Raw genomic sequence first — 18,873 nt, forward strand, 5'->3', positions numbered from 1 at the left:
TAGTTAAACCCTTGTCTAATTCATGTCTCACATTTGCATATTGTTCCTGGGAAGATAATTGTTAAACAGGCTGTTACAACTACAATAATCCATCTATTCAGAAAGTACCTGGAAAACTCTACCATCCTCTGGTAGGTATCCTCAAGGAAAATCTTCGCAGTTTAATAAGAGTGTAGCACAGATAAATGTGTAGCCAACAAGTTGACTAAGGAAGAATTAATGGGTAGAAGTCTAAAAGATTCTCGTTATTTAAAAAAAAAAATGCATATGGTTATTCACCTCTGCAAGTGCAATTCTACTTTAAGATACACAAATAAATACAATACTTATTTCTATAGATGATGCACATAGCTGTCATGGCTACCTCATATCTGTTACAAGATTACGGATCATAGCAGGACTGGTGGAGGGAATTGTAAGTTCTACTTGGTTTGTCTGTACATCTACATTCTTACAGACAAACATACATTATTGCATGACCAAAAGCCTATGAAAGATGTTATTTGTGAACAGCATTCACACAGGAATGAGAAATTGATCTGTACAGAAAGTACAAACTGTGTAACAATTAAAAATTCCACAAAAGGGAAAGTCATTTGTAGGAAACACATTATGTCACTTCTGTTCCAGGTGGCTACGTGTATGTTACATGCATCATATCATCTACATTCTTTACATATGGAACATAATTAATGACTATATATATGCTACAATCAAAATGTAACAGAGAACTGTACCATAAACCCACTCAAAAATCCAGTATGTGAATGGACAAATTTAAAATAGGGAAATGTCAATGTCTTTTAGGGAATGGCAGCTAGCATGAAATAAGTTAAAATTTTGACTCTTCAATCCTGTCTTGAAATTTTAGCCTGACAGTTTATTTATGCAGAGAACAGGCTAAAATAAGAACAGTCCCAAATATCTTAAGATCTGACTGACTGAAGTTCACCCAACAAGGAAAGAAATATAATTAAATAAGATAGTTGTTCTTCAAAAGAATTGTCATGAAGGAATTAATATTAACTGACCAGCTTTATGCTTTTCTGGGACAGCACGGAATGGCATTTGGGTATGAGATGTTGATAGCAAGGTATAAACTGCTGTCAAGTGACATTTGCAACTTTTGCTCTCTAAGGTCTTCCCATTCAGGAGGGTTTGTACACCAATTTATACTTGGTCACTTCTTGAATGGAAATTAAATCACAAACTGGATTGTTGTGCTCAATAGGAAAGGACAGCTGAGTCAGAGCAAGATGCTTCACATCTTGATTCTATTAACCTGGACATGCTGGCCTCACATAATAGAAAAAATGCTGTTATTCCTTCTCTTACTGTAAGCTGCGGAGAATTAGGAAACAGCTATTTTATGGCATAACTTCTATTCAGAAGCCTTATTTGATGTAAATACTCTGTGCCTGTTTATGACCGGTTTTGTTCTATGGAGCTGTTTCCAAAAGGGTTGAGAACCCAACCAAGAAATGTAATCAAGTTACCTAAGAAAGACACAGTCTCTGAATCCCAATAGCCAGAACTAAAACCAAAAAAAGACACTTACACCTCCACTACCGACAACGAAGAAGCCCAATACAGCTATGAATAATAAGGGCTGCAGAATCTGATCTGCTCTAGAGGCATCTGGGGAAGGATGGGATCTGGGAAGCTTCAGGAGAATGAACTGCAAGGCCTGACTAGTGGAAGAGCTACAGCACACAGGAATTGGACCAGCAAATGTTATTTAAACACACAAAGACAGCATTCTCACAAATATTACAATGCATGCTATCAGATGAACATAATGAGGAAATTAAGCATTTTTTTATTAAAAATATTGAACTGCCTAAAATGAGGGACCATAAGTAATCCTCTCTCGAGCTTATCTTTTGAAAACCCTGTAAACATTGGGTCTTTAAAGTACTATTACTTTATGCAATCAGTACTTGAACTGTTCTGCAGAGATCTCACTATCCACTCCTATCATTTAAGAGAACATATTTGCACATAAATGATCAGTCATTTGCATTTGTTTTCCACTGAAAAAAAATTCACTGAGTTTTTGGGTATTAGGAGCTCAAATATGGATTTGTAGAAATGGAGTTGCACTGATCTGTTACTTGTTCCTCATGGACCAAAGATGTGCCTATAACTGTTAGTGAATTACGATTGATTCCCTTCGTGTCAAGCTGCACAAAGAGGCCATCTTAAAGTCAGGTATGGTAAATGCCTTTTTTGTGTCCATTTTCCTTTTAAGACAACATTTGACAACAAACGATTTTATACATTTCAGAGGAACACCTTTCCAAATAATAGAAATATTTTATTAATTCCCTTTGTCACACCACAAAATGGCCATAAAGTTAATATAAGTTGGACAGCCAACTTTCTCTTTTAATGAAGTTTCCAAAATATGTGATTAATACTCACAAGTAAGCAGCCTTTCCTTCTTCCAGTTCTTTACTTTTTCCACTTGAACCACTCTTTTTACCACAGATCCTCCTGGTGATGCACATTAGCAATCCACATTGTCGTACAAAGAAGCAGCTAACATCAGTCACAACCAGGATTAATAAAAGGGCTGCCACTCCCAGGCCAATGACAGCACCCAGTCCAAGACCATTAAAAAGAGTGTCTTGAAGGAAAGAAAATTAAAATTTATTAATAAAATTCATCCCAAAGAATAGCATTTTCTAAAGCTTTTAAGCTGTAGGCCAGGAGGCTAAAGGATGTTTAGAAATGAATCATTAAGAAATTAATGGAAATAAACTGTCCTGAAGATTAAGCATGTCTACAACCTGATTAAAAAAAAAATCACAAAACACATCTTTTCTATATAATATTTTCCCATTGCCAAAATTCCAATATGGTCACAGAGCATAAATGACATTATTTAATAACAAATAACATCACATCTTAACATTCCAAGACTAAGAGTATCAGTATGCAGCCTAAGAAAAACATTTTAAATGTTCAACATAATTAATTAGCAGTGGTGCTACACAGAGTTACTGAAAGGTTTCAGAGTGTGCCAAACCAGTATTTATTCTTGCAAGTCTTCAAAGAAGTTAATTCAAGCTATTTAATCTGCAAACAGTTGCACACACTTAGTCTTAAATAAATTAGTACGAGGAAAACTATGTATATTATTAAATGATTATAGCGTTAGGAACTCATTTTATAAAGTCTTGTATCTTGAAAATACATTCATACAGTTCAAAATAAACATATACCACACCTGATCTTGCTTTCTTTATTTGTATTATGAAAGCTGATGCCTAGCTAATTTTACTTCATTACAAATCTCAGAAAAAAATATTTTCATATTTTGACTCAGTTGACATTTCCATAACAGACAGTAATGCTACAGACTGTTTTGAATAGTGTGATTCTCAAAAGAACTATTGTGTTTGTGAACTCAGATGACCCTTATAAAGGATAGGACTTGTATCTGATCAATAAACTAGGGGGAAAAAAGTCTTCTCAGTAATGGTTCATGCACCCAGCTAAATCAAGAAGGTGCCAGTCTGTCTCAGAAATTGGCTAGTGACAATTGCGTTTTGTGACGCTATGTCCTGAGCAAACTCCATAGGGGAGTGGAACTGTTTTTTTTGCATGTTGGTGTTGCACATAAGCATTGCTTGCTTAGTGTTACCATGCCTTGGAGTGATGCATGAGTCAGCAGTGCAGTGATACATTTCCATTTGCAGCTGTATCTGTGCCTGTTGCCAAAATAGGAGCAAGATTTTTCTCTCAAATACTGTTGTAACAGACACCAAAACATAATATAATGTAATAAAATAAAAATGTTTTAATGGGGCTACTATTACCATCTTCCTCTTCTTTCTCTTCCACCTCCCTGATACATTGTGGACTGTTTTCAGATTAAGAATATCACTTAAGCTTTCGTATTGCTGCTTAACTAATTTTTAAGAAAGTATCTATTTACCCTTTCAAACAATTTGAAAATTACTTTCTTGAGGACTTCTAAATCAATACATACTAACAGAAATATATATTCTGTTAGTCTATGTGACAGAATTCTTAAATGGAAAAATTTTCTCAAAAGAAGGGGAACATTTTACTTCTTATGTAATTGATTCATAGTCTATTGTATGGGTTGTTTTGTTATAGAACTGTTCTTCAGAATGTTATTATGCAATAAGCCAGAATTCAATGAATATATTTACATGGATGGATAGGCAGATAAACAGGCAGATATTACTTCAAAGTTACTTTCCTTTCTTCAGAAAGACTTAAAAAACATCATATAAATAACAAAAATAATGGCACATTAATGAAATGATGTATCATTTATGTATAGCCCCATCAGCAATATTGGAAGTTGACATTTCACAAGAATTCTTTTTTTTTCAACATCAACATTCCTAGTTAAATATTATAATTTCTGATACATCTTCCAAAACTTCCTTTGTAAATGCCAGTCATTTATGTTTACCAGTCTGAATTGTCAGGAAGATATAAATAGATATTTAATTCCAGTTTATTGAAAAGCTCATATGTTTCAACAGATATAATACTCGTAAATTCTATACAGTCCAGTTTTAGACAGTTTTTACACAGCAAAGTTTTCCTCTCTATACCTTCTTAACCACTAAATAAAATGTGGAGGAGAAAAAATTAGGGTATTTTATTCCATATTTTTAAAGGGATTTGGGGTTGTTTTGTTGCTGTTGCATTTTTAGGATTTTTTTTTTCTTTTTTTAATGCAGTGTTAAGAAATCTTTACCATGGGGAGATAAAATTTTCACTGATGTAAACAGCATTTCCAGTGTCACTGGGATATTGTGATGTGGCAAGCCTCCCCCCCCCGCGCCCCGAATGATTCAGTGACACAAAAGCCTACACAACATTTTCACTGGCAAGTGAAGGAAATATTTATAGTAACAATATTACTCCTTCGTACAGTGATATTCAGATTGATTTGCCATAGTTGTGGGTAAGACTTTGTTTTTCACTGTTTTTCTTCTTGGTATTGGTGAGACATCTGAGACCTAAATATTTGACTGTTACATATTTTTCTATCTCTTTATGACTGATAATTTCCTTTTTGTTCAGTATTCCCCATCCTTACTACTGCCCTACTTGTCCCGAGTCCTATTTTTCTTACTTGCAACCCATTTGTCCATACAGGTTTCTTTTTCACAACATTTGAAAGTCTGATTTTTTATGTTTGCCAATACTTTTCCAACATTTGTCTCCTTTATCTCCCACACCCCAAAGAGTGACAGGAATGTGTCCACATCCTGCTCTGGGGTGAGGAGCACTGCTGTCATCAGCCTTCTCACCTGTCTTAGGCTTTAAAAGTACCTTTGTTATGGTTTATTTTTAATATTAATGAAAATATATAATTTTTTTTTTAAAGTTAATCTTTGGCTTAATTCTATTCTTTCTTAAATTGCTGTGACTTTGTACTGGTCTATCTGCACCCACAAAAGTCACTTGTAAAACTAATGCAAATTTCTATTAAAGCAGACTTAGGCCTGTTCTGACTGCTTTCAAAAATCATATCTTAATATATCTATGGTATCAAAACAATGTGAAATTTTGTCTTAAGATCTTATGAAATCAAAGGAAGTATTAATTCTGTGACTGGATGAAATGTTAATGTTATACTACATATAGCCTTTCAACCAACTTTGAAAACCACCTTTGTTATCAAAAAGTTTTGCCCTAAATTAAATTGGGAATAGCTTTACTGCAACAATTCTTAAACAATAAAAAAAAAACCAACAAAAAAACCCCCCACATTATAAGGCAATGATTTTTTTTTTTTTTTTAACAATGTTCCAGTATGTACCAAATGGACTCAAAACACTAGTTCCTCTTTGTGCTCTTTAACAATATTTATACATTATATGCCTTTTTTTCCTAGTTGAAAAAAAACACTTTTATGATTTTAAATCTTAAAAAAAAAAATGTTAATGTGAGACAATCAGTTCTTAACAATTTTGTGAAAAGGTTTACTGTATACCTGACTTAGTAATCTAATCATAGTGGAGCTTTTTAAAACACTGGTTGAAAAAAAAAAGTGCAAGTAAGTTCCATAGTTCTGAGTAAGTTTCAATTATCATTTGTCAAAAATATGCTAAATTTAAAATTATATGCTTTTTGTTATATAGAATGTGACATAAATAATATAATACACCTTGCCATGATAATGAAGGAAACCGTCAACTTTAAACAAAGTTACTTCATTCATCCACTTCCTCAAATCAGTGGTGATCAATTAATACTTAAGGAAGTAAGATTACAAAACTTTCAGAAATGCAATTTAAAAAATTGAAGCAAGTTTCTATAAAAGGCATGGAAAGTATTGGCAATTTACAAGTTCCCACTTATTCATTAAGTTGTGTTTCTAACTTCTAATAAAATAACTGAACATTTTTGCACAAATCATTATTTGAATGGGAAAGAGCAGTGAAGAGCTTTGGCAAGTAAAACAGAATTTCAAAGTGAAGAGAACTAACTGGAAAGATAAATTTTCTGGACCCTCAAATGTGAGTTCAGACTGAATTCCTTTAAGGAGTCTATATCAGATACTCTAAAGGGAAGCAGGTCTAAAGAGAGCCACCATCTACATATGCACACAAAATATACAGTTATACTTTGTATGTGGAAAAATAAAAGCTTTTGCTTCTGCACAAAGAGACAGGAACTTAATATGCAACATTAAGACATTTGGACTGACGTTACATGAATGTATGTCCTTTGATGTAACAGAATTTCTCCATACTCTTACAGAATCACATTGTATATATTCAACTGCTGGTACAATAAAATAATAATTGCAAGCTTTATAATAAGTACTCTGCTTGAGCAGGGGGTTTGGACAAGATGACCTCCAGAGGTCCCCTCCAACCTCAACCATTCAGTGATTCTAAGTTTTGTTGAAAAAAAGAAGCAAGTTAGCACCTTTTTGTGCCTTACTTCTCGTCCCCTCCTCCTTAGCAGGCATGGATTAAAGGAAAAATCAAAGATAGATGATTCTATATAGCCCTTAACCTTTTAGAGTAATTTACATTTTTAAAGAAAAAAAGTAATGTTATTAAACACTTTCCTGCACTCATAGGGTAGCACCTGGCAGCTACATTTGAATGGATGAGAATGAGTGTGCAGGGATACTATGCATAAGTTTGTCCTTTCTTTCAGGTCAGTCTGAAGCTCAAGTAGGAACTGCTCTCGAGCTAAAGTAGTTGGAAATTATGAGCTAGAGGATGAATTTGAAAACACTGCACTGGGTAGTGGCAGAAAAAAAGCACATTCTTATTTATCATCTTGAACTGCTCTGCTCTATTGACTCTTAAAAAAAGGCTGTCCAATCATGATGGTATTTCTCCACTGCCTATGAATGTTGTCTTTGAATTTTAGATATGATCTGGAACTTTTCTTAGAACCAAAGGCTTACAAGATGTATATATTATTCAAAATCTCTAAAAAGATAGAAAACATAGATCTTAAAAATCAGTATCCATTGACAAGCATCCAAACAATCATAATGTAGTACCAAAAAGTTAAACAACTGTACATGGTTTTTCTACCAGTTCATACTATAATGGTGGAAAGCTAAGACCATTGCTAGAACAAGCATTGTCAAGCTAAAGATCTGGCAAGGGGGGGTAGGGGGGGTGGGGTGGGTAAGGATAGCAAATCTTACAAGTTACAGGTACCTAGAATGAACTCTATCTTGGGTAGCCTGTGAATGTAGCATGTATTCAGCTTTTTTACTGAGAATGGTATGATGCTGGAAGACTATATTAATTAGAAGAGGAACCATTTCTTAGCTTTGTACAAAAGCTTCCCATTACTAAGCACTCCTGTTCCTTACTGAGATAAAAAATCACATCAGGCAAAAAGGAGTAAACAACCAATGATCCCCCTATGCAAACAAGCTCCAATAATTTGTCTGCCAAAGCCAGAGCTGCATGAGCTGCTTTTAGCAATTTAAACCAATAAAACTTGGCTTTTGAGCCAGGTAACTAGGTAACTGGCCAGGAGCTACATGTCTACCTTCAAATGAAATAAACAAATCAATACAGTTGCAGTATCAACTTTTAAAAAATTATTATGATTCTGTGCAACATTTACTGGGGGAATGTGAGATGCAAAGAGACCATGACAGTAAGTAATATCCTTTTCTGTCCTGTTCCTTAATACAAAAAGATGCTACCAAGGCTATAATCAACATTAATTTTAATGTTTTTTCTTCCCCAGTGATTTTTCCTATAACTTTCTGCTAGGACAGATACTGCTGAAGGGTAGTGTACAAGCACATGAGGTATGTGCTTTGTACTGCCCAACTGACTAATATGTTCTGACAGATATGCTTGACACACAGCTTTGAAAAATAAGAGGACAGTATTATTGATCCCGATGTAACTGACTGAAGAGATGGTTTCTGCTAACTTTCTTCTACTCATAAATGACATACCTTCATTTGTCTACCGTCTCCAATGAAATCTGAGCCCGACTGCAGTGGAGTTTTAATGGTTTCACTGGCAGCAAGAGGAGCCATAAAGAAGGGGCTGTATACCATAGACAACGGCGCACAGGAGGGATGGGCATTCACAGCCAAGGGAGTCTGTGGTACCAACCAGGGTTATCAATTATAAAGATGTGAGCTACGAAATTGAGCATGTCTAAAATGGTATCTATCAGAAATGTTATGCTTTTCTGATACTTATCTGAGTGAGGGAGCTTTTCTTTATTATGGCAGAGATCCTCTTGCCAACAAGTTTTCTGAAATTACTTTTTCCCTCTAAATTTTACAGGAAAATTTATTTTATTATGACACTTTCTGGGTACTGAGTAAGTAGGACTTGAGTTCTTATTTACTCTAATGTCCCTTTACATCATTTTTCCTATGAAGGTGTCTTAAACAAAACATAAATGCTAAATAAAACAAATGCTGTAATGCAGTCAGCAGCTTGAGTGTTCCTGTCAACAATGTCTTGTCTGTGTCCGCTAAGGGATAAGAGAAAGGAAAGAAGGCTGTGTTAACTAGAAAAAGTGTGCTGGCTTGTGAAAATATTATATTTGGAGTTTTGCTTTATTATTTTTTAAGCAAAGTTTTAAAAAATTATTCCTGGCATCATCAAACTATCCCTACGCAGCCTTCAAAAGCATTTCTAACATGTCTAAAGAGTTATCAGGTAGCTACAGCCCCTTCTTTCATGTATTTACTCAGTCACCATAGTAAAGAGTATTTTTTTACCAGTGCCTACTTCTATGTGAAGCCCCAGAGAAAAGCGGGCAGAGAGATCCCAGCCCTCCTGTGCATTGAGGGAGGACAGGTTGGGCAATGATGGCATTTTTGTGGAGTTTGTGGCATCAGCTCGGCACCCAGGTTTCAGAAGGCCTTAGGGAAATAATTAAGTTTCTGTGTCCTGCTTTCTTCCATTCAAATTGACAGCAGATTTACTGAACATGTCTCTTGGAGGAATTTCCAAGAACCTGTGCAGATTAATTAAGATTGACATGGGTATTGAAAACATACACTTATGTGTGGTTTCAGTACTGCTATTACATAAAAGGATAAATTATTTTAATTGCTTTCTTTAGGGGAATTCAAAATCACACGGTGCACATACCACAAAGACCTGAGAGATTTTTGCATCTTTATACTGGATGACAGCTGTAACCAGAGTACTATAGTCAGGAGACCTGAAAAATGTTGAACTATGTTGGGATTGTATTTGAAATGATAAAATATTTCAGGTTTGACAGCACTTTCTTTTAGCTCTTTAAGACACATGTAAATGCAAAACCAACAGTTTTGAGATGTATTACTTGGAATAATATTTTAAATGTATAATTATTTTATAGCATTAGCTACAAAAAGAGAACTTTAATATTATGGGTGCAGCCAGTATATGGTGCATGTTTTTACTTGAAATAGTTACACTGGTACAACTGCAAGTGTCAGCAGAGTTGTACTTGGTTTAAGTGTCATGTACCAATATAGTCTCTCCCAGTATTAAAACATCTGCCTTTTGGGATACAACTGTTTCAAGTAGGCAGATTAAATCTATATGGTTCAAGCGCTCAGGCCATATATCTATACAGACACTTCACATACTTGCTCCATTAGTGGAGTAGCATGGCAACCACCTAATATGAGCCAAACTAAAAATTGAAGACTTCTAATTGTAATGATTTGGGGGGGGGGGGGGCGCTTTCTGTGTGGGGGGGGGGTAAATATTCATTACTGGATAAAAAACTGAGGTTTACTGTTGAAACAAAAATATTGATACAATGATTAAAAACCTCTTCAGTTACAAAATACATAATGTAGATAACACAAGAAAAACAGCATTTATCAGTAATAAAGAAAATACAGATAGAAATGCTTTAAGTCAGTTTATTACAAAAATGAAGACAAGTTGCATAAACTAAAATGGACTTTGAACAACAGATGAAAGATGCACAAGGTTACATACATTTCTTGACACTGTGTTTGGAAAGATGCTGAGGGCCATCACTTTTACACTATGCACACATTCTTCAGGAAGAAAGCAGAGATGACAGCAAGTACTGCATGTATGGAAGAAATCAGTGGAGCAAAATGGTAGTGAAACATGAATGAGATGAAAAAAAAAAAGCCATTGTTTCACAAATTAAAATAAACTACTTTAAATCCAGATTTTTTTCTTGCCTTTCATGTTTTTGGAAACAGAAACTGCAGTGCTTGCAATATTTTTCACAGAAGTAGTTTTTAGTACATTGTATATATTTTCAAATGTAATTTTGTTGGAAATATACACTCAGTAAGATTTACTTTGCTTGTATTAAGCTCACTTAACATGCATTATAATTAAAATTATATGAAAATAAAATATTCACTAGCAATTACCACTACAAAAATGTTAAACATGTAAAATAAATATAAAGAACTATTAATAAGAATATCATACAACATAATGGGACTATGGTGGCAAGAATTACTACTACAGTTTCTCAGGACTTTAGAACATATAAAAATGAACAAAAATGGATATTCCTACCTCAGTTGCTTGATCTAGTTCTTGTAAAACATCACAACTTAACACAGCTCTCAAGCACACAGCTTCCATACAGCTACTTTTTTCTAAAGAGGCAAAGTTGGTAGATTCTCTACACTTGATATTTGACACCATTAGCTTTATTATGACGCTGTCATTGACATTACAAGGAATAGGATTTTCCCTGTGAGTTTCCATCACTTATACATTAAGCCTGATAAATGTGTACCAAAGGAAAACTTAAGATTCCTTATACGCCTGGAGAAATGGGATGGATGAAGTACAATGTGATAAGCTCAGATGAGCTCTAGATGTAGCAAAGATTTCAGTGATGTCATTATAGACCTCAGAAGCTGCATTTGCCTTGATATTGTTCAAACTACTTCCTAAAAGTAAGAGGTTTTTTTCCTTCTCTTGTAAAAATCCCCCAAAAATGAGCAATTAGAAATCATCAAGATACTGGACAATGGGTAGAAGATTGGAGACTATTAGCACAATCACAAATTGTATATAAGTCTCCATTACCTCTTTAAAAAAAAATGAAATTGTTTTGTAAGGCTTAATTAGTTAACTTTACATTTGCATACACAAAGAGTTACTAAATTTAGTGAATGAGGTTTGCATGCTGGAAAGATAATACATGGTAAGGCCCAGGAATCCAAGTATTAGTCATACAGTTACTTATGTAATTAACCCACTATATCTGTTTATCTTTTAAATATCTATTTTTCATATGGACATCATATTTTTTACATCAGTGCTTGGCCTTATACTTCCATCACAAAATTAAATGGAATGTTATTTTGTTGCTTGGTGATGGTATGTTTTGTACACCTCATAAAACCACACAGATGGATATATTTTATTTCTGATGTATGCAGCATACATGTCTTTTTCTGGGCAATGTTTTTCCTATTTAGCTAGACAGCAATTTATATTCTAATAACCCTACTGTAATAAATGAAGGATCACATTTGAAGTTGTATTATGCAAATACTTTGATTCATGAATAATTTGCAACTGTTAGGAACTTGTTAAAACTCTGGAAACAAGAAAGACAACAAGTAAAACCTGATTAGGGAAGAAGCCAGCCTTAGTCTCAAAAGGTTGTAAATTAAAACATTTTAAAAAGTAATGTTCCTTAGAGATATACTGCTATATCACAGAATAATCATTACCCTTTTTATGTTTCTGTGCCACCAATTTGGATTTAAGGCATAAGTTCAATGCAGAATATTTTAGGACTTCAGTCCAATAGGCAGTTGAATATTAGCATTTCAAAATATGTGACAATGCTGGAAAAATGGTAACATTTTACACTGTCAATCATAAGACCTAAAATCCCTTTTACGATTACTACATTTAAAGGAACAAATTTACTTCTCTAACATTTAAGTACTAATGACAGCAGAATATTTAATTTGATTTGTGAAGACATATTTATCATTGTAATACAGTTTAAACTGCAATTTTAAAGCTGTTCAGCCTATACCTACCAATTATAATTTAATTTGCAAATGTTTCTTCTCACTTTTTCCTCATTCTTGTCTGTAGGAAGACAAGATTTTAAAATCTTCTGTATCTTCCCACAGATTGCACAAAATATTGTAAAATAATCTTGCTGTCATTGTTTTTAAAGAAAGAATTATGAAACATTCTTAAAGAGAAATACAAACAAAACTGTATTAGTTATTCATCTCAGGAGATACATGACAACCCGAAGACATTATTGTCTTCCTCTTTTTCTTTCTCATTACAGAGGTTTTGGGACGCTGCCCAGAACTGTCTGGCTCTGCTGTCACAGAATCCCTATAATATTGGCTTAACTCATCGTCTTTGGACTTTGACGGGAAGAGTAAGGCCAAAAGAAAAGGATCATATTTAAATTACCTGATAACCTCAGAATGTATAAAGCAGAAGAATATAAACTGGAGCAGACCTAAAATTTTTCTCATTTAACAGGGGAAGTGATCCAACTTTATCTCTTTATCCCACTGGCATTGTGACACTGAGGATAAAAGCCAACTTGTCATTTATAATGCATATTTAGCTTCTAAAATTTCTAAAGGCTTTTCATTAGCTCTTTCACAACATGTTTGGAGAGTTCACAGTCAATCACTCCCTGTGCCCTAATTCCTATCTTGTCATCAGCAATGTTAGAATGACTTGCTAAGATAATAAATTTATAACTGGTAAAGAGTACTTCAAATGTCTAACCAGAGTAAGAAAATTATTTAGAAATTTTAATTCTTCTACTTTTATACATACCTGTAGTAGTCTCCTGTCTTGCTTTATAAAAAAAGTAAGAACAGAGACAAGTAGATGGCAGGTAAAATATGTAAGAAAATGTTTAGTAGAACAGCTTAAATGTTTCAAATTTTAGGAAATTAGGAAAATGCTGCAAAACAAGGAAATACCAGAATCAAACTGTCTGTGCAACCTTAATGAGACCCTATTTTACGTTTAATTCTATAAAACCATCTAAGTTTTACTCAAGACCTTTTAATCCAGTGGCAGATGCTCATTAGTTGGGATTGTTATTATTCAGAACAGCACTCTATCTCTGTTGTGTCCATAAGAGAAAATTCTGTTTCCTTATATGCATCCAGCCCCTATCTTACAATGGGACCAGAATGGCAGAAGGGACATGACTGCAGACAACAGCCTCTCAAAAGAATTCACTGCTCCCCTGGTCCGAGAAGGAGCCCCAGTGTTTGTGCACCACTGTGCTCCTGCAAACTGAGAAAGAGCTCCTGGGAGCAGATTGTGGTCTGCTTGTGCCGACGCACTCAGTGGAGATCAAACTATTCACTGTTGACCAGTTGTGAACTGAGATTTTCAGAGGCTTCTAATGAGGCCAGACTTGGGCAGGTTGGGGTTTTTCCCCCCTTGGGAATACAAGCAGCATCTACTTACTACATATTTGCCAAAAGTCAGTTCTCTGATCATAAGTAGAGATGTACTTGCAGTTTTTTGTTTTGTTACCACAGGAAAAAAGTGGCAATAATGACAACAACAAACATTTTCACTATCTGGATTTTAGAAATGGTTAGAAACAAATAAAGCCTTCTGCAAAAGTTCCTGCCCAAGGTGATTCTTCCCCTAAAAAAAATTTAGCATAAGCAATAGCACTTATCAGAGTTATACTGAACTGAAAACGTGTTCTCACACCTGAAAGTTTTTGATAACTGTTACATGTAGCTAGCAATTCCAAATCCTCTGTATTACAGTTAAAGAGAAAATTTTCATTAAAAAAGATAACTTAATGTTAAGATCCCTATCCTTCATTAACTATTGTCTGTAGATTCAATAAGCCCTTAAGCATTAAACAAATACATAGTTTTTGTTACAACAATAACACTTATAAAACTAATCCATGTATTCACAATGTTTGTGCATGGAAAACTAGGCTTTCACCCAACTGACTCTGACTAGGAACCCAAAGTTTTGACTTTTACAAAATTAGAATAGAAATTCTACTTCTTTACCATACTATGCCGGGCACATCTCAATGTAATTAATTTCAAATTAATGGCAGAGCATTAGGTTAAAGTGATATAACATAGTGGCAAGGGCTGCAAATGAAATAGTGGCCCCACTGAACATGGTGAGAGATTTTCTACAGATCACAATGAAGCTAACATTTTTAGAATGACATTTGCTTGAATTCCGTCTACTTCATTATACTAAATATATGAAATTTTTAAAAAAGTATTTTGGCCAATAAATAAGTCTTCAGATTTACACACATGCATTCTGAAGACATCTTACTTGTGACAGCCCAGTCTTTTAAAATTATTGTTATTTGTTTTAGATGAGAAGAGGTTTTGTTAATGATGTTTTAAAGTAAATACTTCCAAGAATAAATTGAAACTGGCAAAACTGACCATAATAACGATTTCTTAGAAATAAGAATATCCCTTACACAGGTGAAGATACATAAAAACTTAAATTTGACCAATTAATTTCAAAGTTATAAGATAATGGTATTAAATCTCCAAAGAAATGAACTATAAGAGGGGAAAAATCAACATGTATTGTTAATTTATTATCTTTGTTTTGGTTAGTAACAATTTGACGGGAAGTATCTAAAAATAGATATTTAATTCTGCCTTAGCTCTTAAAGTGCATTGCTTTCTTGTGTTATTCTGTATGGAAGAGGAATGAACCATAAACTTAGTCAAATACATAAATTCTAAAATCAAATATGCAGAAAAATGTCTATGTGAACTCTTACTAAATGAACTTTTTTCTGAGGTATTGTATACATTGTTCTAGATGCAGAGTTTGTAAACCAATCTCTTAAGGTGTAAAATAGGGAAACCTACTTTCCCCATTCTTTACTAAAGGTCAACACTGAGCCCCCTGGAGCTTCAAGTCCAACAAAGGCCATGAAATGAAATGTGTCACTGTTAGAGTCACAAGAAGTGTGTTTGGTGGGCAGGGACCTATTTTATGTGCTGAGGCATGGCTGCAGAGGCACAGGAAAAGTATAGGGAATTAAATATTATAAACTAAAGCAATTCAGAGATCATAAATTAGGGAAGAAATGTTTGTTAAAATTCACTAGAAAGTACAAAACATATCGATATTAAGCATAAGTTTAAAGTACATCATGGAAGGAGCTAGTGTAAGGACAACTCTGTGAAAAGGATTAATACAGAATCAAAATGCTCTCATGAAAGACCAATTGATAGTGTACCTAGAAAGCCATGTGACTTTCAATGGTAAGGTCTATGCATAGATTTTTTTTTATAATCAAAATATAGTTGAGAAAATAAAATCAAATCACATTGAACAAATTAAATAAGTCAGATTCTCCAAGTTCTGTCAAACAGAAGAGCCAAGCATCATCTGTTGAATTTGTCACAGAACTTACAAGGTTTCCAAAAAGCCAGATGAAGAATTTTGCATGTACAGACTGAAGTATGTACAGTATTTAGGATCTTAACCAGGAATGGAAACTTTAGAAGAGCTATAGAAAAGTACCATTTTTTATACAGGCCTGTGTTTATTTTCCTGTAAATATAAAATTCAGAGGGAAAGGAAGAAAACATATTGCTTGCCTTATCAACAGCATCAAAACATGCACCAGAAACTTATGAATACAATGAAAGAGAAACCAGCAGCATTCAGCTGCAGGGACTGGCCTCCATTTTCACGTCTAGTAGTTTCACAGCATCTATCTGTGCGGATAAGAATTGTTACAGGAAATCAAGAGTGTGAAGAAGAAGTAAATTTGAAAAAAAAAAAGTGAAAAAGTTGATAAAACATGAAAAATAAAGTATCAAAAGGAAAACAGTGATAGTAGGAAAGGAAAAAAAAAAAGAGAAAAAATAATTAATTTAATATTTACATTGTGCCAAAGACAATCATTTGAAAGACATTACTCTAACAGAAACATCAATTTATGATTAAAGTGTGGATGAAATGGTAACCATTGAAGTGCTCTGGACAAATCTGGATAGTAAAGTACTCAAAACCTAGAAAAGGTGTACCTTAATAGCAGCAACATGTGGTTCTCAACAGCAGCCAAAGTGGTAAACTTTTTGGTCTAAATTTAAAACAATTTATTTAAGGACTTAACCTGAAGCATGCTACCAACTCTCTTGTTTCGCCTTGAGATTCAAAACCATTCAGCCAAGCCCAACCTAAATACTACCTTTCAGGTGTCTTTCATATGTTGGAGGTACATGGAACTCAGGAAACTACAATGCAACATCTATCAGAAATAGTGAATATTTGAAGCAGCAACACACATCAGCCCATAGGCTGAAAGAAGAAACTGTAAAAAAAAGTCAATGATTACATAAAATGAAGGTTCTGATCATGCATGGGGATAAAGAAGAGAAAAACTGGTTTAGCTGTTTCTTCTTGCTAGTAAGTTTACCTTGTTCCTGAATTATCGTAGGAGACCAGAATGGACCACTGTCAAAACTGTCATCAATAATATGGACATAAGTCCACTTGAAATATGAATGACCAATGCAATTAGCACAGGCAGCTGGGTAATTAGATACTGACTTTAATACTAGGGTGGGAATAAAACAAAGTTGCTTTTCAAAACATGCAACTTCTCAGACATTCGAGTCCTCACAGTATGTCTGGATGTAACCCAGTGCAATATGTGAAGTTTGCATATATATTTTCTACTAATATTTATATTGAAAGTTCACTTTTTGGCAGATAATACAGTCAAGTTCATGCAATATAGTGTATGTTTAAACATCTTAATCTTGACTGGATATTGAGGGGGTTTTTTTTCAGCTACAGTGGCACAGTAATTATATGGATAGTGACTAATATCAGTGTTAGGCTACTGTTTCAAAATAGACTTCAAAAGAAATTGAAATATAGAAAATCTTGTGTAGTATAAACAATAACCTTGGTTACATCTTAATTTACTTACTTTAGAAAGTGAATTTTAAGAAATTGTAATGGAAGTAGATGAAAACAGTTAAGCACCGCATTTTGCATTTAAACTGTATTATATCAGTCCCTTGTTATATTTATTTAAGCTTTAAATCAGTGTAGAGGATGATTTGTGACATCTTAGCACAAATACATTGGGATATATCTCTTACTCTAGAGAGCTCACAGGCTGAAGAGAAAGGCAAGTGGTGGAAAAAAATCATTCTCTCTTTCCACAAATATATGATCAAGACATGCAGAATTTAAATGCTACCCAAACTCAAAGGATTTCTAGGTTTTAGGATTTGAATCTTCTAGGGGTTTTTGCAACGCACCTTAAATTTAGCTTAAATCACAGAGCTGTTGTTTCATGAATATGTTCTGGCGGGAAACTTGCCTTTGGGACATAGATGCATAAAGTTTAACCAATGCATTATCCTCTTATAACAGGAATATGTCCCTGTGTCGTGGCTTAACCCCAGCCAGCAACTAAGCACCACGCAGCCGCTCACTCAGTCCCCCCCATCCAGTGGGATGGGGGAGAAAATCAGGAAAAGAAGTAAAACTCGTGGGTTGAGATAAGAACGGTTTAATAGAACAGAAAAGAAGTAACTAATAATGATAATGATAACACTAATAAAATGACAGCAGTAGTAATAAAAGGATTGGAATGTACAAATGATGCACAGGGCAATTGCTCACCACCCGCCGACCGACACCCAGCCAGTCCCCGAGCGGCGATTCCCTGCCCCCACTCCCCAGTTCCTATACTAGATGGGACGTCCCATGGTATGGAATACACTGTTGGCCAGTTTGGGTCAGGTGCCCTGGCTGTGTCCTGTGCCAACTTCTTGTGCCCCTCCAGCTTTCTCACTGGCTGGCCACGAGAAGCTGAAAAATCCTTGACTATAGTCTAAACACTACTGAGCAACAACTGAAAACATGAGTGTGTTATCAACATTCTTCGCATACTGAACTCAAAACATAGCACCGTACCAGCTACTAGGAAGACAGTTAACTCTATCCCAGCTGAAACCAGGACACCCTGTTCTTGCACAAATATACATCTGAGTGTAGGTAACTATCAAGTAGAAAAGACAGCAATATAAATAAACTAAGAGCTATTATGGACTTTACCTCATCCTCACATATATTTCTACTGCAGTGTTTTCAATGATACACATTTTTAAAGAAATTATGACTGTTCAAGCTGTTCAAAATTCACAACCTGTTCTTTTTATTTGGACTTAAATAATTTGGTCCTTATATTCATAGCAAAAAATTCTTTGACACATTAAACTTCCACAGTTATTTTAATAGCACAGATTTTAAGTATTTTTAGATAATATATCTATCAACTTAATCTTTTAATTGGCACTTACATTTTTTTAATTATAAAGCAACATAATGCTAGCAATTACTCATAACAAATATTCTAGGTGAATAA

The 18,873-nt window shown here is 34.4% G+C and overlaps 1 protein-coding gene across 1 annotated transcript in view; it reads right to left on the minus strand.

Annotated features, from left to right (window-relative positions):
• The window catches only part of NCAM2 (neural cell adhesion molecule 2), a 324,932-nt gene that overhangs the window by 8,765 nt on the left and 297,294 nt on the right, over window positions 1-18,873 (minus strand). Inside the window, exon 16 of the mRNA XM_075033906.1 lies at window positions 2,425-2,629. Within this exon, the coding sequence (XP_074890007.1) occupies window positions 2,425-2,629 (205 nt within the window). The remainder of the gene's footprint in view (window positions 1-2,424; window positions 2,630-18,873) is intronic.

Source organism: Buteo buteo, chromosome 8, assembly GCF_964188355.1.
Source record: "Buteo buteo chromosome 8, bButBut1.hap1.1, whole genome shotgun sequence".
NCBI classification, from domain to species: domain Eukaryota; kingdom Metazoa; phylum Chordata; class Aves; order Accipitriformes; family Accipitridae; genus Buteo; species Buteo buteo.